Source organism: Hyperolius riggenbachi, chromosome 8, assembly GCF_040937935.1.
Source record: "Hyperolius riggenbachi isolate aHypRig1 chromosome 8, aHypRig1.pri, whole genome shotgun sequence".
In the NCBI taxonomy this organism is placed as follows: domain Eukaryota; kingdom Metazoa; phylum Chordata; class Amphibia; order Anura; family Hyperoliidae; genus Hyperolius; species Hyperolius riggenbachi.
In genome coordinates, this window is record NC_090653.1 from 622,263 (window position 1) to 646,605 (window position 24,343).

Genomic DNA, 24,343 nt, shown 5'->3' on the forward strand with positions numbered 1-24,343 from the left:
GCGGTCAGATTGTGGGGAGGCAGCAGTGTGCGGTCAGAGTGTGGGGAGGCAGCAGTGTGCGGTCAGAGTGTGGGGAGGCAGCAGTGTGCGGTCAGAGTGTGGGGAGGCAGCAGTGTGCGGTCAGAGTGTGGGGGGACAGCAGTGTGCGGTCAGAGTGTGGGGAGGCAGCAGTGTGTGGGGAAGCAGCAGTGTGCGGTCAGTGTGGAGAGGCAGCAGTGTGTGGTCAGAGTGCGGGGAAGCAGCAGTGTGCGGTCAGAGCGTGGAGCAGCAGTGTGCGGTCAGAGGGTGGAGGAGCAGCAGTGTGCGGTGAGGGTGTGGGGAGGCAGCAGTGTGCGGTCAGTGTGGGGAGGCAGCAGTGTGCGGTCAGAGTGTGGGGAGGCAGCAGTGTGTGGTCAGAGTGTGGGGAAGCAGCAGTGTGTGCTCAGTTTGGGGAGGCAGCAGTGTGCGGTCAGTGTGGGGAAGCAGCAGTGTGTGGTCAGAGTGTGGGGAAGCAGCAGTGTGTGGTCAGAGTGTGGGGAGGCAGCAGTGTGTGGCCAGTGTGGGGAGGCAGCAGTGTGCGGTCAGTGTGGGGAAGCAGCAGTGTGTGGTCAGAGTGTGGGGAGGCAGCAGTGTGTGGTCAGAGTGTGGGGAGGCAGCAGTGTGTGGTCAGAGTGTGGGGAAGCAGCAGTGTGTGGTCAGAGTGTGGGGAGGCAGCAGTGTGTGGCCAGTGTGGGGAGGCAGCAGTGTGTGGTCAGTGTGGGGAGGCAGCAGTGTGTGGTCAGAGTGTGGGGAGGCTGCAGTGTGTGGTCAGTGTGGGGAGGCAGCAGTGTGTGGTCAGTGTGTGGAAGCAGCAGTGTGGGGTCAGAGTGTGGAGGGGCAGCAGTGTGTGGTCATAGTGTGGAGGGGCAGCAGTGTGTGGTCAGAGTGTGGGGAGGCAGCAGTGTGTGGTCAGAGTGTGGGGAGGCAGCAGTGTGCGGTCAGAGTGTGGGGAGGCAGCAGTGTGTGGTCAGAGTGTGGGGAGGCAGCAGTGTGTGGTCAGAGTGTGGGGAGGATGCAGTGTGTGGTCAGTGTGGGGAAGCAGCAGTGTGTGGTCAGAGTGTGGGGAGGCAGCAGTGTGTGGTCAGTGTGGGGAGGCAGCAGTGTGCGGTCAGTGTGTAGAGGCAGCAGTGTGCGGTCAGAGTGTGGGGAGGCAGCAGTGTGCGGTCAAAGTGTGGGGAAGCAGCAGTGCGCGGTCAGTGTAGGGAAGCAGCAGTGTGCGGTCAGAGTGTGGGGAGGCAGCAGTATGCGGTCAGAGTGTGGGGAGGCAGCAGTGTGCGGTCAGAGTGTGGAGGAGCAGCAGTGTGCGGTCAGAGTGTGGGGGGACAGCAGTGTGTGGTCAGGGTGTGGGGAGGCAGCAGTATGAGGTAAGAGTGTGGGGAGGCATCAGTGTGTGGGGAGGCAGCAGTGTGCAGTTAGAGTGTGGGGAGGCAGCAGTGTGTGGTCAGAGTGTGAGGAAGCAGAAGTGTGCGGTTAGAGCGGGGAGCAGCAGTGTGCGGTCAGAGCGTGGAGCAGCAGTGTGTGGTCGAAGGGTGGAGGAGCAGCAGTGTGCGGTGAGGGTGTGGAGAGGCAGCAGTGTGTGGTCAGTGTGGGGAGGCAGCAGTATGTGGTCAGAGTGTGGAGAGGCAGCAGTGTGCGGTCAGAGTGTGGGGAGGCAGCAGTGTGCGGTCAGATTGTGGGGAGGCAGCAGTGTGCGGTCAGAGTGTGGGGAGGCAGCAGTGTGCGGTCAGAGTGTGGGGAGGCAGCAGTGTGCGGTCAGAGTGTGGGGAGGCAGCAGTGTGCGGTCAGAGTGTGGGGAGGCAGCAGTGTGCGGTCAGAGTGTGGGGGGGGCAGCAGTGTGCGGTCAGAGTGTGGGGAGGCAGCAGTGTGTGGTGAAGCAGCAGTGTGCGGTGAGTGTGGAGAGGCAGCAGTGTGTGGTCAGAGTGCGGGGAAGCAGCAGTGTGCGGTCAGAGCGTGGAGCAGCAGTGTGCGGTCAGAGAGTGGAGGAGCAGCAGTGTGCGGTGAGGGTGTGGGGAGGCAGCAGTGTGCAGTCAGGGTGTGGGGAGGCAGCAGTGTGTGGGGAGGCAGCAGTGTGCGGTCAGAGTGTGGGGAGGCAGCAGTGTGCGGCCAGAGTGTGGGGAGGCATCAGTGTGTGGGGAAGCAGCAGTGTGTGGTCAGAGTGTGGGGAGGCAGCAGTGTGTGGTCAGAGTGTGGGGAGGCAGCACTGTGTGGTCAGAGTGTGGGGAGGCAGCACTGTGTGGTCAGAGTGTGGGGAGGCAGCAGTGTGCGGTCAGGGTGTGGAGAGGCAGCAGTGTGCGGTCAGAGTGTGGGGAGGCAGCAGTGTGCGGTCAGAGTGTGGGGAGGCAGCAGTGTGCAGTCAGAGTGTGGGGAGGCAGCAGTGTGCGATCAGAGTGTGGGGAGACAGCAGTGTGCGGTCAGAGTGTGGAGAGGCAGCAGTGTGCGGTCAGAGTGTGGAGAGGCAGCAGTGTGCGGTCAGAGTGTGGGGAGGCAGCAGTGTGCGGTCAGAGTGTGGGGAGGCAGCAGTGTGTAGTCAGGGTGTGGGGAGGCAGCAGTGTGCGGTCAGAGTGTGGGGAGGCATCAGTGTGTGGGGAGGCAGCAGTGTGCGGTCAGAGTGTGGGGAGGCAGCAGTGTGTGATCAAAGTGTGGGGAGGCAGCAGTGTGCGGCCAGAGTGTGGGGAAGTAGCAGTGTGCAGTTAGAGCGTGGAGCTGCAGTGTGCGGTCAGAATGTGGGGAGGCAGCAGTGTGCGGCCAGAGTGTGGGGAAGTAGCAGTGTGCGGTTAGAGCGTGGAGCTGCAGTGTGCGGTCAGAGTGTGGGGAGGCAGCAGTGTGCGGCCAGAGTGTGGGGAAGTAGCAGTGTGCGGTTAGAGCGTGGAGCTGCAGTGTGCGGTCAGAGTGTGGGGAGGCAGCAGTGTGCGGTGAGGGTGTGGGGAGGCAGCAGTGTGTGGTCAGTGTGGGGATGCAGCAGTGTGTGGTCAGTGTGGGGATGCAGCAGTGTGTGGTCAGAGTGTGGGGAGGCAGCAGTGTGCGGTCAGAGTGTGGGGAGGCAGCAGTATGTGGTCAGAGTGTGGGGAGGCAGCAGTGTGCGGTTAGAGTGTGGGGAGGCAGCAGTGTGCGGTTAGAGTGTGGGGAGGCAGCAGTGTGTGGTCAGAGTGTGGGGAAGCAGAAGTGTGCGGTTAGAGCGGGGAGCAGCAGTGTGCGGTCAGAGCGTGGAGCAGCAGTGTGTGGTCGAAGGGTGGAGGAGCAGCAGTGTGCGGTGAGGGTGTGGAGAGGCAGCAGTGTGTGGTCAGTGTGGGGAGGCAGCAGTGTGTGGTCAGAGTGTAGGGAGGCAGCAGTGTGTGGTCAGAGTGTAGGGAGGCAGCAGTGTGTGGTCAGAGTGTAGGGAGGCAGCAGTGTGTGGTCAGAGTGTAGGGAGGCAGCAGTGTGTGGTCAGAGTGTAGGGAGGCAGCAGTGTGTGGTCAGAGTGTAGGGAGGCAGCAGTGTGTGGTCAGAGTGTGGGGAGGCAGCAGTATGTGGTCAGAGTGTGGAGAGGCAGCAGTGTGCGGTCAGATTGTGGGGAGGCAGCAGTGTTCGGTCAGAGTGTGGGGAGGCAGCAGTGTGCGGTCAGAGTGTGGGGAGGCAGCAGTGTGCGGTCAGAGTGTGGGGAGGCAGCAGTGTGCGGTCAGAGTGTGGGGAGGCAGCAGTGTGCGGTCAGAGTGTGGGGAGGCAGCAGTGTGCGGTCAGAGTGTGGGGGGGGGGGCAGCAGTGTGCGGTCAGAGTGTGGGGAGGCAGCAGTGTGTGGGGAAGCAGCAGTGTGCGGTCAGTGTGGAGAGGCAGCAGTGTGTGGTCAGAGTGCGGGGAAGCAGCAGTGTGCGGTCAGAGCGTGGAGAAGCAGTGTGCGGTCAGAGGGTGGAGGAGCAGCAGTGTGCGGTGAGGGTGTGGGGAGGCAGCAGTGTGCGGTCAGAGTGTGGGGAGGCAGCAGTGTGTGGTCAGTGTGGGGAGGCAGCAGTGTGGGGAGGCAGCAGTGTGCGGTCAGAGTGGAGGAGCAGCAGTGTGCGGTCAGAGTGTGGGGAAGCAGCAGTGTGTGGTCAGAGTGTGGGGGGGCAGCAGTGTGTGGTCAGAGTATGGGGAGGAAGCAGTGTGCGGTCAGAGTGTGGGGAAGCAGCAGTGTGTGCTCAGTTTGGGGAGGCAGCAGTGTGCGGTCAGTGTGGGGAGGCAGCAGTGTGCGGTCAGTGTGGGGAAGCAGCAGTGTGTGGTCAGAGTGTGGGGAGGCAGCAGTGTGTGGTCAGAGTGTGGGGAGGCAGCAGTGTGTGGTCAGAGTGTGGGGAAGCAGCAGTGTGTGGTCAGAGTGTGGGGAGGCAGCAGTGTATGGCCAGTGTGGGGAGGCAGCAGTGTGCGGTCAGTGTGGGGAAGCAGCAGTGTGTGGTCAGAGTGTGGGGAGGCAGCAGTGTGTGGTCAGAGTGTGGGGAGGCAGCAGTGTGCGGTCAGAGTGTGGGGAGGCAGCAGTGTGTGATCAAAGTGTGGGGAGGCAGCAGTGTGCGGCCAGAGTGTGGGGAAGTAGCAGTGTGCGGTTAGAGCGTGGAGCTGCAGTGTGCGGTCAGAGTGTGGGGAGGCAGCAGTGTGCGGTGAGGGTGTGGGGAGGCAGCAGTGTGCGGTCAGTGTGGGAAAGCAGCAGTGCGCGGTGAGGGTGTGGGGAGGCAGCAGTGTGTGGTCAGTGTGGGGAGGCAGCAGTGTGTGGTCAGTGTGGGGATGCAGCAGTGTGTGGTCAGAGTGTGGGGAGGCAGCAGTGTGCGGTCAGAGTGTGGGGAGGCAGCAGTATGCGGTCAGAGTGTGGGGAGGCAGCAGTGTGTGGTCAGAGTGTGGGGAGGCAGCAGTATGTGGTCAGAGTGTGGGGAGGCAGCAGTATGTGGTCAGAGTGTGGGGAGGCAGCAGTATGTGGTCAGAGTGTGGGGAGGCAGCAGTGTGCGGTTAGAGTGTGGGGAGGCAGCAGTGTGTGATCAGAGTGTGGGGAAGCAGAAGTGTGCGGTTAGAGCGGGGAGCAGCAGTGTGCGGTCAGAGCGTGGAGCAGCAGTGTGTGGTCGAAGGGTGGAGGAGCAGCAGTGTGCGGTGAGGGTGTGGAGAGGCAGCAGTGTGTGGTCAGTGTGGGGAGGCAGCAGTATGTGGTCAGAGTGTGGAGAGGCAGCAGTGTGCGGTCAGAGTGTGGGGAGGCAGCAGTGTGCGGTCAGAGTGTGGGGGGGGGGGCAGCAGTGTGCGGTCAGAGTGTGGGGAGGCAGCAGTGTGTGGGGAAGCAGCAGTGTGCGGTCAGAGTGTGGGGAGGCAGCAGTGTGCGGTCAGAGTGTGGGGAGGCAGCAGTGTGCGGTCAGAGTGTGGGGAGGCAGCAGTGTGCGGTCAGAGTGTGGGGAGGCAGCAGTGTGCGGTCAGAGTGTGGGGAGGCAGCAGTGTGCGGTCAGAGTGTGGGGGGGGGCAGCAGTGTGCGGTCAGAGTGTGGGGAGGCAGCAGTGTGTGGGGAAGCAGCAGTGTGCGGTCAGTGTGGAGAGGCAGCAGTGTGTGGTCAGAGTGCGGGGAAGCAGCAGTGTGCGGTCAGAGCGTGGAGCAGCAGTGTGCGGTGAGGGTGTGGGGAGGCAGCAGTGTGCAGTCAGGGTGTGGGGAGGCAGCAGTGTGTGGGGAGGCAGCAGTGTGCGGTCAGAGTGTGGGGAGGCAGCAGTGTGCGGCCAGAGTGTGGGGAAGTAGCAGTGTGCGGTTAGAGCGTGGAGCTGCAGTGTGCGGTCAGAGTGTGGGGAGGCAGCAGTGTTCAGTGAGGGTGTGGGGAGGCAGCAGTGTGCGGTCAGTGTGGGAAAGCAGCAGTGCGCGGTGAGGGTGTGGGGAGGCAGCAGTGTGTGGTCAGTGTGGGGATGCAGCAGTGTGTGGTCAGTGTTTGGATGCAGCAGTGTGTGGTCAGAGTGTGGGGAGGCAGCAGTGTGCGGTCAGAGTGTGGGGAGGCAGCAGTGTGCGGTCAGAGTGTGGGGAGGCAGCAGTGTGCGGTCAGAGTGTGGGGAGGCAGCAGTGTGCGGTCAGAGTGTGGGGAGGCAGCAGTGTGCGGTCAGAGGGTGGAGGAGCAGCAGCAGTGTGCGGTCAGAGCGTGGAGCAGCAGTGTGCGGTCAGAGCGTGGAGCAGCAGTGTGCGGTCAGAGCGTGGAGCAGCAGTGTGCGGTCAGAGCGTGGAGCAGCAGTGTGCGGTCAGAGCGTGGAGCAGCAGTGTGCGGTCAGAGCGTGGAGCAGCAGTGTGCGGTCAGAGCGTGGAGCAGCAGTGTGCGGTCAGAGCGTGAAGCAGCAGTGTGCGGTCAGAGGGTGGAGGAGCAGCAGTATGCGGTCAGAGGGTGGAGGAGCAGCAGCAGTGTGCGGTCAGAGCGTGGAGCAGCAGTGTGCGGTCAGAGCGTGGAGCAGCAGTGTGCGGTCAGAGCGTGGAGCAGCAGTGTGCGGTCAGAGCGTGGAGCAGCAGTGTGCGGTCAGAGCGTGGAGCAGCAGTGTGCGGTCAGAGCGTGGAGCAGCAGTGTGCGGTCAGAGCGTGGAGCAGCAGTGTGCTGTCAGAGCGTGGAGGAGCAGCAGTATGCGGTCAGAGGGTGGAGGAGCAGCAGCAGTGTGCGGTCAGAGCGTGGAGCAGCAGTGTGCGGTCAGAGCATTGAGCAGCAGTGTGCGGTCAGAGCGTGGAGCAGCAGTGTGCGGTCAGAGCGTGGAGCAGCAGTGTGCGGTCAGAGCGTGGAGCAGCAGTGTGCGGTCAGAGCGTGGAGCAGCAGTGTGCGGTCAGAGCGTGGAGCAGCAGTGTGCGGTCAGAGCGTGGAGCAGCAGTGTGCGGTCAGAGCGTGGAGCAGCAGTGTGCGGTCAGAGCGTGGAGCAGCAGTGTGCGGTCAGAGCGTGGAGCAGCAGTGTGCGGTCAGAGCGTGGAGCAGCAGTGTGCGGTCAGAGCGTGGAGCAGCAGTGTGCGGTCAGAGCGTGGAGCAGCAGTGTGCGGTCAGAGCGTGGAGCAGCAGTGTGCGGTCAGAGCGTGGAGCAGCAGTGTGCGGTCAGAGCGTGGAGCAGCAGTGTGCGGTCAGAGCGTGGAGCAGCAGTGTGCGGTCAGAGCGTGGAGCAGCAGCAGTGTGCGGTCAGAGCGTGGAGGAGCAGCAGTGTGCAGTCAGAGCGTGGAGGAGCAGCAGTATGCGGTCAGAGCGTGGAGCAGCAGTGTGCGGTCAGAGCGTGGAGCAGCAGTGTGCGGTCAGAGCGTGGAGCAGCAGTGTGCGGTCAGAGCGTGGAGCAGCAGTGTGCGGTCAGAGCGTGGAGCAGCAGTGTGCGGTCAGAGCGTGGAGCAGCAGTGTGCGGTCAGAGCGTGGAGCAGCAGTGTGCGGTCAGAGCGTGGAGCAGCAGTGTGCGGTCAGAGCGTGGAGCAGCAGTGTGCGGTCAGAGCATGGAGCAGCAGTGTGCGGTCAGAGCGTGGAGGAGCAGCAGTATGCGGTCAGAGGGTGGAGGAGCAGCAGCAGTGTGCGGTCAGAGCGTGGAGCAGCAGTGTGCGGTCAGAGCATTGAGCAGCAGTGTGCGGTCAGAGCGTGGAGCAGCAGTGTGCGGTCAGAGCGTGGAGCAGCAGTGTGCGGTCAGAGCGTGGAGCAGCAGTGTGCGGTCAGAGCGTGGAGCAGCAGTGTGCGGTCAGAGCGTGGAGCAGCAGTGTGCGGTCAGAGCGTGGAGCAGCAGTGTGCGGTCAGAGCGTGGAGCAGCAGTGTGCGGTCAGAGCGTGGAGCAGCAGTGTGCGGTCAGAGCGTGGAGCAGCAGTGTGCGGTCAGAGCGTGGAGCAGCAGTGTGCGGTCAGAGCGTGGAGCAGCAGTGTGCGGTCAGAGCGTGGAGCAGCAGTGTGCGGTCAGAGCGTGGAGCAGCAGTGTGCGGTCAGAGCGTGGAGCAGCAGTGTGCGGTCAGAGCGTGGAGCAGCAGTGTGCGGTCAGAGCGTGGAGCAGCAGTGTGCGGTCAGAGCGTGGAGCAGCAGCAGTGTGCGGTCAGAGCGTGGAGGAGCAGCAGTGTGCGGTCAGAGCGTGGAGGAGCAGCAGTATGTGGTCAGAGCGTGGAGCAGCAGTGTGCGGTCAGAGCGTGGAGCAGCAGTGTGCGGTCAGAGCGTGGAGCAGCAGTGTGCGGTCAGAGCGTGGAGCAGCAGTGTGCGGTCAGAGCGTGGAGCAGCAGTGTGCGGTCAGAGCGTGAAGCAGCAGTGTGCGGTCAGAGCGTGAAGCAGCAGTGTGCGGTCAGAGCGTGAAGCAGCAGTGTGCGGTCAGAGCGTGGAGCAACAGTGTGCGGTCAGAGCGTGGAGCAGCAGTGTGCGGTCAGAGCGTGGAGGAGCAGCAGTATGTGGTCAGAGGGTGGAGGAGCAGCAGCAGTGTGCGGTCAGAGGGTGGAGCCGGCGCTGGCACACAGTACATTATATAAGCCTGTGGGACTCACGCCTCCTTGATGCAGACGTTGCACTTCCAGCCACCAGTAGGGGTCTCCACCCTGCAGTCTTTGCACACCAGGTGGTTACAGCTGCGGCATGTGTTGCTCTTGGGTAGAAGGCGGCCCACGTTCTGCTGGCAGCGGGCGCACGTCCTGTCGCCATAGCGCTGGCTGCCCCTTTTGGCTCCTTTTCTCCGAATTTCAAGCAGTTCATTCTTCAGCTTCCTGTTACCAGAGAGAGATTATTATTATAAATGCGATAGTTTGGATGTTTGTTACTCGATCACACAACAATGGCTGAGCGGATGGGAATGTAATTTGGCACACACATAGTACATTACCGGGAATAAAGTATAGGATACTTTTTATTCCCATAACCAAAAAGGGGGTGGAGACAAATACACATTTCACTGGAAAATGTGAACTGCAGCTGTTCTTACAAAACTAGCCAAATACATACCTGGGCAACGCCGGACCACAAGTTTGGGGCGGGGCTGAGGGGTAACACATCCGTCTGGGGCGGGGCTGAGGGGTAACACATCCATCTGGGGCGGGGCTGAGGGGGTAACATCAGTCTGGGGCGGGGCTGAGGGGTAACACATCAGTCTGGGGCGGGGCTGAGGGGTATCACATTAGTCTGGGGCGGGGCTGGATGCTCGTAAGGGCCAGTTTCCACTTCGAATGGTTGCGATTACGCCTTCATGCACTTTGGATTCAACCATAATCGAAATTACAAATCGCATCGCCGTTCCGATTCCAAAGCGAGTACAGGTCAGAATTCTGATATATAGATCCAGAGGATCCAGGCCAAACTCCTAACCCCAACCTGATAAAGCTCTCCACAATCTCTCTCCCCCGTACATCTCCTCCTCACTGGTCTCCAGATACCAACCCAACCGCAATCTCAGATCTGCACATGACCGGCTTTCGTCTTTCTCTACAGTCAGGGCCGGCCCGCTCATGAGGCGGGGTGAAACTTTTGCCTCAGGCGGCAAATTTCCAGGGGCGGCACCCGCCCGTCCGTGGGTGCAGGGAGCCGGCCCGCCGAGCTGGAGGGGTAGCTGGCAGGACGGGGGTATTGGGCCAGCGGCGGGGAGGGGGGGGGGTCGGACCCCCCCCTCCCTCGCCTGGGTCCACCGTCCTCCGCTCCCCTCCAGCCTAAATAGAAGCAGCCGTATGTGTAAGAGGCACGGGCGGGGAGACACTCACCTCCTCCTCGCTCCAGCGTGCGCTCCACTGACATCACTTCCTGCAACGCTGCAGGAAGTGACGTCAGTGGAACGCACGCTGGGAAGAGGTGAGTGTCCTCCCCGCCCGTGCCTCTTACACATACGGCTGCTTCTATTTAGGCTGGAGGGGAGCGGAGGACGGGGGACCCAGGCGAGGGAGGGGGGGTCCGACCCCCCTCCCTGCCGCTGGCCCAATACCCCCGTCCTGCCAGCTACCCCTCCAGAGCGCCCCCCCCCCCCCCGAGGGGGGGGGGGGGAGGGGCGGCAGTGACAATTTTTTAACAATTTGCCTCAGGCAGCAAAAAGTCTAGGGCCGGCCCTGTCTACAGTCACCTCCTCACATTCATGTTTGCAAGACTTTGCACGCGCTTCACCCCTCCTCTGGAATGCCCTCCCACAAGACATCAGTCACTCGCCAACCTTTGTTACCTTCAAACAGTCTCTAAAAACTCACTTGTTCCGACAAGCATATGCACTACCCCAGGCCACTTCCCTTTCTCCTAAGACCAAATTGCACTCCTGCTATATCCTAAAACACACTGGGCCAGATGCAATTCATTTTTTCACCTGACTTTTCTCCCAGGAGATAATTTCTCATCTTTGATTTAGAATTACTTTAGCACTTTGCAATGGAAAAAGTACCAAAAACTAGGTGAAAAAGTACTATCAAAACTATTTTGAGTACTTTTTTGCTTTTTGGAGGTTTAAAAAACATTTTATTAACAAGTTTGAAAATTTCAGCTAGAAGAAAACTCAGGTGAAACAGTTCATTGGATACAGGCCACAGCCCCTATGTGTTTGCTGTATACTACCCCTCCTCCTGTTTCCCCCCCATTCCCTTTGGACTGTAAGCTCGCAAGGGCAGGGCTCTCTCCCCCTTTTGTGTCTTGGAAATCATTATACATTTTATTCATCATGTTAATTTTATCACTGTCATTACCACTTCTGAATTTTGTATTCTGTACTCTGTATCATTTTATTCATTCATCATGCTAATATTTATCACTGTCATTACCAATTCTGTATCTTCAATTCTGTATTTTGTAGGGGCTGAGGGGCAACACGTCAGTCTGGGGCGGGGCTGAGGGGCAACACGTCAGTCTGGGGCGGGGCTGAGGGGCAGCACGTCAGTCTGGGGCGGGGCAGCACGTCAGTCTGGGGCGGGGCAGCACGTCAGTCTGGGGCGGGGCAGCACGTCAGTGTGGGGCGGGGCAGCACGTCAGTGTGGGGCGGGGCAGCACGTCAGTGTGGGGCGGGGCAGCACGTCAGTGTGGGGCGGGGCAGCACGTCAGTGTGGGGCGGGGCAGCACGTCAGTGTGGGGCGGGGCAGCACGTCAGTGTGGGGCGGGGCAGCACGTCAGTGTGGGGCGGGGCAGCACGTCAGTGTGGGGCGGGGCAGCACGTCAGTGTGGGGCGGGGCAGCACGTCAGTGTGGGGCGGGGCAGCACGTCAGTGTGGGGCGGGGCAGCACGTCAGTGTGGGGCGGGGCAGCACGTCACTGTGGGGCGGGGCAGCACGTCACTGTGGGGCGGGGCAGCACGTCAGTGTGGGGCGGGGCAGCACGTCAGTGTGGGGAGGGGCTGCACGTCAGTGTGGGGCGGGGCTGAGGGGCTGCACGTCAGTGTGGGGCGGGGCTGAGGGGCTGCACGTCAGTGTGGGGCGGGCCTGAGGGGCTGCACGTCAGTGTGGGGCGGGCCTGAGGGGCTGCACGTCAGTGTGGGGCGGGCCTGAGGGGCTACACGTCAGTGTGGGGCGGGCCTGAGGGGCTACACGTCAGTCTGGGGCGGGCCTGAGGGGCTACACGTCAGTCTGGGGCGGGCCTGAGGGGCTACACGTCAGTCTGGGGCGGGCCTGAGGGGCTACACGTCAGTCTGGGGCGGGCCTGAGGGGCTACACGTCAGTCTGGGGCGGGCCTGAGGGGCTACACGTCAGTCTGGGGCGGGCCTGAGGGGCTACACGTCAGTCTGGGGCGGGCCTGAGGGGCTACACGTCAGTCTGGGGCGGGCCTGAGGGGCTACACGTCAGTCTGGGGCGGGCCTGAGGGGCTACACGTCAGTCTGGGGCGGGCCTGAGGGGCTACACGTCAGTCTGGGGCGGGCCTGAGGGGCTACACGTCAGTCTGGGGCGGGCCTGAGGGGCTACACGTCAGTCTGGGGCGGGCCTGAGGGGCTACACGTCAGTCTGGGGCGGGCCTGAGGGGCTACACGTCAGTCTGGGGCGGGCCTGAGGGGCTACACGTCAGTCTGGGGCGGGCCTGAGGGGCTACACGTCAGTCTGGGGCGGGGCTGAGGGGCTACACGTCAGTCTGGGGCGGGGCTGAGGGGCTACACGTCAGTCTGGGGCGGGGCTGAGGGGCTACACGTCAGTCTGGGGCGGGGCTGAGGGGCAACACGTCAGTCTGGGGCGGGGCTGAGGGGCAACACGTCAGTCTGGGGCGGGGCTGAGGGGCAACACGTCAGTCTGGGGCGGGGCTGAGGGGCAACACGTCAGTCTGGGGCGGGGCTGAGGGGCAACACGTCAGTCTGGGGCGGGGCTGAGGGGCAACACGTCAGTCTGGGGCGGGGCTGAGGGGCAACACGTCAGTCTGGGGCGGGGCTGAGGGGCAACACGTCAGTCTGGGGCGGGGCTGAGGGGCAACACGTCAGTCTGGGGCGGGGCTGAGGGGCAACACGTCAGTCTGGGGCGGGGCTGAGGGGCAACACGTCAGTCTGGGGCGGGGCTGAGGGGCAACACGTCAGTCTGGGGCGGGGCTGAGGGGCAACACGTCAGTCTGGGGCGGGGCTGAGGGGCAACACGTCAGTCTGGGGCGGGGCTGAGGGGCAACACGTCAGTCTGGGGCGGGGCTGAGGGGCAACACGTCAGTCTGGGGCGGGGCTGAGGGGCAACACGTCAGTCTGGGGCGGGGCTGAGGGGCAACACGTCAGTCTGGGGCGGGGCTGAGGGGCAACACGTCAGTCTGGGGCGGGGCTGAGGGGCAACACGTCAGTCTGGGGCGGGGCTGAGGGGCAACACGTCAGTCTGGGGCGGGGCTGAGGGGCAACACGTCAGTCTGGGGCGGGGCTGAGGGGCAACACGTCAGTCTGGGGCGGGGCTGAGGGGCAACACGTCAGTCTGGGGCGGGGCTGAGGGGCAACACGTCAGTCTGGGGCGGGGCTGAGGGGCAACACGTCAGTCTGGGGCGGGGCTGAGGGGCAACACGTCAGTCTGGGGCGGGGCTGAGGGGCAACACGTCAGTCTGGGGCGGGGCTGAGGGGCAACACGTCAGTCTGGGGCGGGGCTGAGGGGCAACACGTCAGTCTGGGGCGGGGCTGAGGGGCAACACGTCAGTCTGGGGCGGGGCTGAGGGGCAACACGTCAGTCTGGGGCGGGGCTGAGGGGCAACACGTCAGTCTGGGGCGGGGCTGAGGGGCAACACGTCAGTCTGGGGCGGGGCTGAGGGGCAACACGTCAGTCTGGGGCGGGGCTGAGGGGCAACACGTCAGTCTGGGGCGGGGCTGAGGGGCAACACGTCAGTCTGGGGCGGGGCTGAGGGGCAACACGTCAGTCTGGGGCGGGGCTGAGGGGCAACACGTCAGTCTGGGGCGGGGCTGAGGGGCAACACGTCAGTCTGGGGCGGGGCTGAGGGGCAACACGTCAGTCTGGGGCGGGGCTGAGGGGCAACACGTCAGTCTGGGGCGGGGCTGAGGGGCAACACGTCAGTCTGGGGCGGGGCTGAGGGGCAACACGTCAGTCTGGGGCGGGGCTGAGGGGCAACACGTCAGTCTGGGGCGGGGCTGAGGGGCAACACGTCAGTCTGGGGCGGGGCTGAGGGGCAACACGTCAGTCTGGGGCGGGGCTGAGGGGCAACACGTCAGTCTGGGGCGGGGCTGAGGGGCAACACGTCAGTCTGGGGCGGGGCTGAGGGGCAACACGTCAGTCTGGGGCGGGGCTGAGGGGCAACACGTCAGTCTGGGGCGGGGCTGAGGGGCAACACGTCAGTCTGGGGCGGGGCTGAGGGGCAACACGTCAGTCTGGGGCGGGGCTGAGGGGCAACACGTCAGTCTGGGGCGGGGCTGAGGGGTAACACGTCAGTCTGGGGCGGGGCTGAGGGGTAACACGTCAGTGTGGGGTGGGGCTGAGGGGTAACACGTCAGTGTGGGGTGGGGCCAAGTTGTAACATGTCAGTTTGGGGCGGGACTTTCACAGAATCATGTGACAGGCCCACCTGATCCTTCTATCTTCAGCTTTGCGCAGCTCCTCATCCCGCTGGAGGACTTGCAGGATGAAGTCCCTCTCCATCTCTGACAGGTAAGATAGGTTCATCATCTCAGGGTTTTGCGTCATGCTGTCTCATGGGGTCTCTGCAAGGGCGTCCCTTCCCTTCTTCATGTGACGTCTGAAAGAGACACAAAGAACACATTACAGCCAATGGGAATTTAAAATAAATCAAGTGGATACCTAAGGAGCGGGAAGGTTCTGAGTCCTATAGAGCCTCCTCCGTGCAGCGCTGGCTCCCACGTTTCAATCCCCTGCCATGGGAGTCTTGGGGAGCCTGAGAACTCCTGGAAACAGGCGGCTCCATACTGCGCATGCGTGAGCGCGAGAGAGAGGGCGCTGGCACGTGCACGGTACAGAGTCGCCTGTCTTCAGCAGCACTGAGGCTCCTGGTGGATCCATACTGCGCATGTGTGAGCGTGTAAGGGCTAGTGTACATGGGCTCCAGGCACGGCTGTGGTGTGAGGGCTAGTGTACATGGGCACCAGGCATGGCTGTGGTTTGAGGGCTAGTGTACATGGGCTCCAGGCATGGCTGTAGTGTGAGGGCTAGTGTACATGGGCACCAGGCATGGCTGTGGTTTGAGGGCTAGTGTACATGGGCTCCAGGCATGGCTGTGGTGTAAGGGCTAGTGTACATGGGATCCAGGCATGGCTGTGGTGCGAGGGCTCTTGTACATGGGCACCAGGCATGGCTGTGGTGCGAGGGCTAGTGTACATGGGCTCCAGGCACAGCTGTGGTGTGAGGGCTAGTGTACATGGGCACCAGGCACGGCTGTGGTGTGAGGGCTAGTGTACATGGGATCCAGGCATGGCTGTGGTGTGAGGGCTAGTGTACATGGGCTCCAGGTATGGCTGTGGTGTGAGGGCTAGTGTACATGGGCTCCAGGCATGGCTGTGGTGTGAGGGCTAGTGTACATGGGCACCAGGCACGGCTGTGGTGTGAGGGCTAGTGTACATGGGCACCAGGCACGGCTGTGGTGTGAGGGCTAGTGTACATGGGCACCAGGCATGGCTGTGGTGTGAGGGCTAGTGTACATGGGCTCCAGGCTGTGGTGTGAGGACTAGTGTACATGGGCTCCAGGCATGGCTGTGGTGTGAGGGCTAGTGTACATGGGCTCCAGGTATGGCTGTGGTGTGAGGGCTAGTGTACATGGGCTCCAGGCATGGCTGTGGTGTGAGGGCTAGTGTACATGGGCACCAGGCACGGCTGTGGTGTGAGGGCTAGTGTACATGGGCACCAGGCACGGCTGTGGTGTGAGGGCTAGTGTACATAGGCACCAGGCATGGCTGTAGTGTGAGGGCTAGTGTACATGGGCTCCAGGCACGGCTGTGGTGTGAGGGCTAGTGTACATGGGCACCAGGCACGGCTGTGGTGTGAGGGCTAGTGTACATGGGCTCCAGGCACGGCTGTGGTGTGAGGGCTAGTGTAAATGGGCTCCAGGCACGGCTGTGGTGTGAGGGCTAGTGTAAATGGGCTCCAGGCATGGCTGTGGTGTGAGGGCTAGTGTACATGGGCTCCAGGAATGGCTGTGGTGTGAGGGCTAGTGTACATGGGCTCCAGGCACGGCTGTGGTGTGAGGGCTAGTGTACATGGGCTCCAGGCTGTGGTGTGAGGGCTAGTGTACATGGGCACCAGGCACGGCTGTGGTGTGAGGGCTAGTGTACATGGGCACCAGGCATGGCTGTGGTGTGAGGGCTAGTGTACATGGGCTTCAGGCACGGCTGTGGTGTGAGGGCTAGTGTACATGGGCACCAGGCACGGCTGTGGTGTGAGGGCTAGTGTACATGGGCTCCAGGCACAGCTGTGGTGTGAGGGCTAGTGTACATGGGCACCAGGCACGGCTGTGGTGTGAGGGCTAGTGTACAGGGGCTTCAGGCACGGCTGTGGTGTGAGGGCTAGTGTACATGGGCACCAGGCACGGCTGTGGTGTGAGGGCTAGTGTACATGGGCTCCAGGCATGGCTGTGGTGTGAGGGCTAGTGTACATGGGCTCCAGGCATGGCTGTGGTGTGAGGGCTAGTGTACATGGGCTCCAGGCACGGCTGTGGTGTGAGGGCTAGTGTACATGGGCTCCAGGCATGGCTGTGGTGTGAGGGCTAGTGTACATGGGCTCCAGGCATGGCTGTGGTGTGAGGGCTAGTGTACATGGGCTCCAGGCTGTGGTGTGAGGACTAGTGTACATGGGCTCCAGGCTGTGGTGTGAGGACTAGTGTACATGGGCTCCAGGCTGTGGTGTGAGGGCTAGTGTACATGGGCTCTAGGCATGGCTGTGGTGTGAGGGCTAGTGTACATGGGCTCCAGGCATGGCTGTGGTGTGAGGGCTAGTGTACATGGGCTCCAGGCATGGCTGTGGTGTGAGGGCTAGTGTACATGGGCTCCAGGCATGGCTGTGATGTGAGGGCTAGTGTACATGGGCTCCAGGCATGGCTGTGGTGTGAGGGCTAGTGTACATGGGCACCAGGCATGGCTGTGGTGTGAGGGCTAGTGTACATGGGCACCAGGCACGGCTGTGGTGTGAGGGCTAGTGTACATGGGCTCCAGGCATGGCTGTGGTGCGAGGGCTAGTGTACATGGGCTCCAGGCATGGCTGTGATGTGAGGGCTAGTGTACATGGGCTCCAGGCATGGCTGTGATGTGAGGGCTAGTGTACATGGGCTCCAGGCATGGCTGTGGTGTGAGGGCTAGTGTACATCGGCACCAGGCATGGCTGTGGTGTGAGGGCTAGTGTACATGGGCACCAGGCACGGCTGTGGTGTGAGGGCTAGTGTACATGGGCACCAGGCACGGCTGTGGTGTGAGGGCTAGTGTACATGGGCACCAGGCATGGCTGTGGTGTGAGGGCTAGTGTACATGGGCTCCAGGCTGTGGTGTGAGGACTAGTGTACATGGGCTCCAGGCATGGCTGGGGTGTGAGGGCTAGTGTACATGGGCTCCAGGCATGGCTGGGGTGTGAGGGCTAGTGTACATGGGCTCCAGGCATGGCTGTGGTGTGAGGGCTAGTGTACATGGGCTCCAGGCATGGCTGTGGTGTGAGGGCTAGTGTACATGGGCTCCAGGCACGGCTGTGGTGTGAGGGCTAGTGTACATGGGCTCCAGGCATGGCTGTGGTGTGAGGGCTAGTGTACATGGGCTCCAGGCATGGCTGTGGTGTGAGGGCTAGTGTACATGGGCTCCAGGCTGTGGTGTGAGGACTAGTGTACATGGGCTCCAGGCTGTGGTGTGAGGACTAGTGTACATGGGCTCCAGGCTGTGGTGTGAGGGCTAGTGTACATGGGCTCTAGGCATGGCTGTGGTGTGAGGGCTAGTGTACATGGGCTCCAGGCATGGCTGTGGTGTGAGGGCTAGTGTACATGGGCTCCAGGCATGGCTGTGGTGTGAGGGCTAGTGTACATGGGCTCCAGGCATGGCTGTGATGTGAGGGCTAGTGTACATGGGCTCCAGGCATGGCTGTGGTGTGAGGGCTAGTGTACATGGGCACCAGGCATGGCTGTGGTGTGAGGGCTAGTGTACATGGGCACCAGGCACGGCTGTGGTGTGAGGGCTAGTGTACATGGGCTCCAGGCATGGCTGTGGTGCGAGGGCTAGTGTACATGGGCTCCAGGCATGGCTGTGATGTGAGGGCTAGTGTACATGGGCTCCAGGCATGGCTGTGATGTGAGGGCTAGTGTACATGGGCTCCAGGCATGGCTGTGGTGTGAGGGCTAGTGTACATCGGCACCAGGCATGGCTGTGGTGTGAGGGCTAGTGTACATGGGCACCAGGCACGGCTGTGGTGTGAGGGCTAGTGTACATGGGCACCAGGCACGGCTGTGGTGTGAGGGCTAGTGTACATGGGCACCAGGCATGGCTGTGGTGTGAGGGCTAGTGTACATGGGCTCCAGGCTGTGGTGTGAGGACTAGTGTACATGGGCTCCAGGCATGGCTGGGGTGTGAGGGCTAGTGTACATGGGCTCCAGGCATGGCTGGGGTGTGAGGGCTAGTGTACATGGGTTCCAGGCATGGCTGTGGTGTGAGGGCTAGTGTACATGGGCTCCAGGCATGGCTGTGGTGTGAGGGCTAATGTACATGGGCTCCAGGCATGGCTGTGGTGTGAGGGCTAGTGTACATGGGCTCCAGGCATGGCTGTGGTGTAAGGGCTAGTGTACATGGGCTCCAGGCATGGCTGTGGTGTGAGGGCTAGTGTACATGGGCTCCAGGCATGGCTGTGGTGTGAGGGCTAGTGTACATGGGCTCCAGGCACGGCTGTGGTGTGAGGGCTGGTGTACATGGGCACCAGGCACGGCTGTGGTGTGAGGACTAGTGTACATGGGCTCCAGGCATGGCTGTGGTGTGAGGGCTAGTGTACATGGGCTCCAGGCACGGCTGTGGTGTGAGGGCTAGTGTACATGGGCTCCAGGCATGGCTGGGGTGTGAGGGCTAGTGTACATGGGCTCCAGGCATGGCTGGGGTGTGAGGGCTAGTGTACATGGACTCCAGGCTGTGGTGTGAGGACTAGTGTACATGGGCTCCAGGCATGGCTGGGGTGTGAGGGCTAGTGTACATGGGCTCCAGGCATGGCTGGGGTGTGAGGGCTAGTGTACATGGACTCCAGGCATGGCTGTGGTGTGAGGGCTAGTGTACATGGGCACCAGGCACAGCTGTGGTGTGAGGGCTAGTGTACATGGGCTCCAGGCACAGCTGTGGTGTGAGAGCTAATGTACATGGGCTCCAGGCACGGTTGTGGTGTGAGGGCTAGTGATGCTATCCATCTGCCCCCGGCATTACACAAGAACCCCTCACACTGCATGGCCACTACTATCTGCACACAAAGCCCTAAGTATGTCTGCCCTAGGCTGCTGCCTTTGTTCCCACCGCTGCCTCAGGTCACACATTTGCCTGGCTCTGCTCCTCCCTCCCTGCCAGAGACAAACACGAGTGACAGAATTATTCCAGGAATACACACACCAGTAATGCGACTCCACCTGACATGTACTTGACAAGGGTGGAGACCTCATAGCAACTCAGGAAATCTGAAATCATCACTGACAGATGTGACCTCAGAGGTGGGAGGAGCTGTGATATAACAGGCGTACACAACACGCGCGAAATGCCAGAAATGTACGCACACAACACGCGTATAATGCCAGAAATGTACGCACACAACACGCGTGTAATGTCAGAAATGTACGCACACAACACGCGTGTAATGCCAGAAATGTACGCACACAACACGCGTATAATGCCAGAAATGTACGCACACAACACGCGTATAATGCCAGAAATGTACGCACACAACACGCGTGTAATGCCAGAAATGTACGCACACAACACGCAGGTAATGCCAGAAATGTACGCACACAACACGCAGGTAATGCCAGAAATGTACGCACACAACACGCGTGTAATGCCAGAAATGTACGCACACAACACGCGTATAATGCCAGAAATGTACGCACACAACACGCGTGTAATGTCAGAAATGTACGCACACAACACGCGTGTAATGCCAGAAATGTACGCACACAACACGCGTATAATGCCAGAAATGTACGCACACAACACGCGTGTAATGCCAGAAATGTACGCACACAACACGCGTGTAATGTCAGAAATGTACGCACACAACACGCGTGTAATGCCAGAAATGTACGCACACAACACGCGTGAAATGCCAGAAATGTACGCACACAACACGCGTGTAATGCCAGAAATGTACGCACACAACACGCGTGTAATGCCAGAAATGTACGCACACAACACGCGTGTAATGCCAGAAATGTAAACACACAACACGCGTGTAATGCCAGAAATGTACGCACACAACACGCGTGTAATGCCAGAAATGTAAACACACAACACGCGTGTAATGCCAGAAATGTACGCACACAACACGCGTGTAATGCCAGAAATGTACGCACACAACACGCGTGTAATGCCAGAAATGTACGCACACAACACGCGTGTAATGCCAGAAATGTAAACACACAACACGCGTGTAATGCCAGAAATGTACGCACACAACACGCGTGTAATGCCAGAAATGTAAACACACAACACGCGTGTAATGCCAGAAATGTACGCACACAACACGCGTGTAATGCCAGAAATGTACGCACACAACATGCGTGAAATGCCAGAAATGTACGCACACAACACGCGTGTAATGCCAGAAATGTGCGCACACCACGCGCGTGTAATGCCAGAAATGTACGCACACAACACGCAGGTAATGCCAGAAATGTACGCACACAACACGCATGTAATGCCAGAAATGTACGCACACAACACGCGTGTAATGCCAGAAATGTACACACACAACACGTGTGAAATGCCAGAAATGTACGCACACAACACGCGTGTAATGCCAGAAATGTACACACACAACACGCGTGTAATGCCAGAAATGTACGCACACAACACGCAGGTAATGCCAGAAATGTACGCACACAACACGCGTGTAATGCCAGAAATGTACGCACACAACACGCGTGTAATGCCAGAAATGTACACACACAACACGCGTGTAATGCCAGAAATGTACACACACAACACGCAGGTAATGCCAGAAATGTACGCACACAACACGCGTGTAATGCCAGAAATGTACACACACAACACGCGTGTAATGCCAGAAATGTACGCACACCACACGCGTGTAATGCCAGAAATGTACGCACACAACACGCGTGTAATGCCAGAAATGTACGCACACAACACGCGTGTAATGCCAGAAATGTACGCACACAACACGCGTGTAATGCCAGAAATGTACGCACACAACACGCGTGTAATGCCAGAAATGTACGCACACCACACGCGTGTAATGCCAGAAATGTACGCACACAACACGCGTGTAATGCCAGAAATGTACGCACACAACACGCGTGTAATGCCAGAAATGTACGCACACAACACGCGTGTAATGCCAGAAATGTACGCACACAACACGCGTGTAATGTCAGAAATGTACGCACACAACACGCGTGTAATGCCAGAAATGTACGCACACAACACGCGTGTAATGCCAGAAATGTACGCACACAACACGCGTGTAATGCCAGAAATGTGCGCACACCACACGCGTGTAATGCCAGAAATGTACGCACACAACACGCGTGTAATGCCAGAAATGTACACACACAACACGCGTGTAATGCCAGAAATGTACGCACACAACACGCAGGTAATGCCAGAAATGTACACACACAACACGCGTGTAATGTCAGAAATGTACGCACACAACACGCGTGTAATGCCAGAAATGTACGCACACAACACGCGTGTAATGCCAGAAATGTACGCACACAACACGCGTGTAATGTCAGAAATGTACGCACACAACACGCGTGTAATGCCAGAAATGTACGCACACAACACGCGTGTAATGCCAGAAATGTACGCACACAACACGCGTGTAATGCCAGAAATGTACGCACACAACACGCGTGTAATGCCAGAAATGTACACACACAACACGCGTGTAATGCCAGAAATGTACGCACACAACACGCGTGTAATGCCAGAAATGTACGCACACAACACGCGTGTAATGCCAGAAATGTACGCACACAACACGCGTGTAATGCCAGAAATGTACGCACACCACACGCGTGTAATGCCAGAAATGTACGCACACAACACGCGTGTAATGCCAGAAATGTACGCACACAACACGCGTGTAATGCCAGAAATGTACGCACACAACACGCGTGTAATGCCAGAAATGTACGCACACAATACGCGTGTAATGCCAGAAATGTACGCACACAACACGCGTGTAATGCCAGAAATGTACGCACACAACACGCGTGTAATGCCAGAAATGTACACACACAACACGCGTGTAATGCCAGAAATGTACGCACACAACACGCAGGTAATGCCAGAAATGTACGCACACAACACGCGTGTAATGCCAGAAATGTACGCACACAACACGCGTGTAATGCCAGAAATGTACGCACACAACACGCGTGTAATGCCAGAAATGTACGCACACAACACGCGTGTAATGTCAGAAATGTACGCACACAACACGCGTGTAATGCCAGAAATGTACGCACACAACACGCATGTAATGCCAGAAATGTACGCACACAACACGCGTGTAATGCCAGAAATGTGCGCACACAACACGCGTGTAATGCCAGAAATGTGCGCACACCACACGCGTGTAATGCCAGAAATGTACGCACACAACACGCGTGTAATGCCAGAAATGTACGCACACAACACGCAGGTAATGCCAGAAATGTACGCACACAACACGCGTGTAATGCCAGAAATGTACGCACACAACACGCGTGTAATGCCAGAAATGTACGCACACCACACGCGTGTAATGCCAGAAATGTACGCACACAACACGCGTGTAATGCCAGAAATGTGCGCACACAACACGCGTGTAATGCCAGAAATGTACGCACACAACACGCATGTAATGCCAGAAATGTACGCACACAACACGCGTGTAATGCCAGAAATGTACGCACACAACACGCGTGTAATGCCAGAAATGTACGCACACAACACGCGTGTAATGCCAGAAATGTACGCACACAACACGCGTGTAATGCCAGAAATGTACGCACACAACACGCGTGTAATGCCAGAAATGTACGCACACAACACGCGTGTAATGTCAGAAATATACACACACAACACGTGTGAAATGCCAGAAATGTACGCACACAACACGCGTGTAATGCCAGAAATGTACACACACAACACGCGTGTAATGCCAGAAATGTACGCACACAACACGCAGGTAATGCCAGAAATGTACGCACACAACACGCGTGTAATGCCAGAAATGTACGCACACAACACGCGTGTAATGCCAGAAATGTACGCACACAACACGCGTATAATGCCAGAAATGTACGCACACAACACGCGTGTAATGTCAGAAATGTACGCACACAACACGCGTGTAATGCCAGAAATGTACGCACACAACACGCATGTAATGCCAGAAATGTACGCACACAACACGCGTGTAATGCCAGAAATGTACGCACACAACACGCGTGTAATGCCAGAAATGTACGCACACAACACGCGTGTAATGCCAGAAATGTACGCACACAACACGCGTGTAATGCCAGAAATGTACGCACACAACACGCGTGTAATGCCAGAAATGTACGCACACAACACGCGTGTAATGTCAGAAATATACACACACAACACGTGTGAAATGCCAGAAATGTACGCACACAACACGCGTGTAATGCCAGAAATGTACACACACAACACGCGTGTAATGCCAGAAATGTACGCACACAACACGCAGGTAATGCCAGAAATGTACGCACACAACACGCGTGTAATGCCAGAAATGTACGCACACAACACGCGTGTAATGCCAGAAATGTACGCACACAACACGCGTATAATGCCAGAAATGTACGCACACAACACGCGTGTAATGTCAGAAATGTACGCACACAACACGCGTGTAATGCCAGAAATGTACGCACACAACACGCATGTAATGCCAGAAATGTACGCACACAACACGCGTGTAATGCCAGAAATGTGCGCACACCACACGCGTGTAATGCCAGAAATGTACGCACACAACACGCGTGTAATGCCAGAAATGTACACACACAACACGCGCGTGTAATGCCAGAAATGTACGTACACAACACGCGTGTAATGCCAGAAATGTACGCACACAACACGCATGTAATGCCAGAAATGTACGCACACAACACGCAGGTAATGCCAGAAATGTACACACACAACACGCGTGTAATGCCAGAAATGTACGCACACCACACGCGTGTAATGCCAGAAATGTACACACACAATACGCGTGTAATGCCAGAAATGTACGCACACCACACGCGTGTAATGCCAGAAATGTACACACACAATACGCGTGTAATGCCAGAAATGTACGCACACAACACGCGTGTAATGCCAGAAATGTACGCACACAACACGCGTGTAATGCCAGAAATGTACACACACAACACGCGTGTAATGCCAGAAATGTACGCACACAACACGCGTGTAATGCCAGAAATGTACACACACAACACGCGTGTAATGCCAGAAATGTACGCACACAACACGCGTGTAATGCCAGAAATGTACACACACAACACGCGTGTAATGCCAGAAATGTACACACACAATACGCGCGTGTAATGCCAGAAATGTACGTACACAACACGCGTGTAATGCCAGAAATGTACGCACACAACACGCGTGTAATGCCAGAAATGTACGCACACAACACGCGCGTGTAATGCCAGAAATGTACGTACACAACACGCGTGTAATGCCAGAAATGTACGCACACAACACGCGTGTAATGCCAGAAATGTACGCACACAACACGCGTGTAATGCCAGAAATGTACGCACACAACACGCATGTAATGCCAGAAATGTACGCACACAACACGCGTGTAATGCCAGAAATGTACACACACAACACGCGTGTAATGCCA

General features: G+C 58.9%; 1 protein-coding gene across 3 annotated transcripts in view; it reads right to left on the reverse strand.

Moving 5' to 3' along the window:
• Positions 1 to 24,343, reverse strand: part of SYTL4 (synaptotagmin like 4) — a 358,613-nt gene that overhangs the window by 260,763 nt on the left and 73,507 nt on the right. For 2 of the 3 annotated variants that reach the window (XM_068249962.1, XM_068249963.1), the window contains exons 2-3: positions 13,848 to 14,018; positions 8,424 to 8,639 (exon numbers count right to left, since the gene is read on the reverse strand). In XM_068249962.1, the coding sequence (XP_068106063.1) occupies positions 8,424 to 8,639; positions 13,848 to 13,966 (335 nt within the window). In that variant the 5' untranslated portion in view covers positions 13,967 to 14,018. The remainder of the gene's footprint in view (positions 1 to 8,423; positions 8,640 to 13,847; positions 14,019 to 24,343) is intronic. The other variant, XM_068249964.1, reaches the window with a different exon arrangement.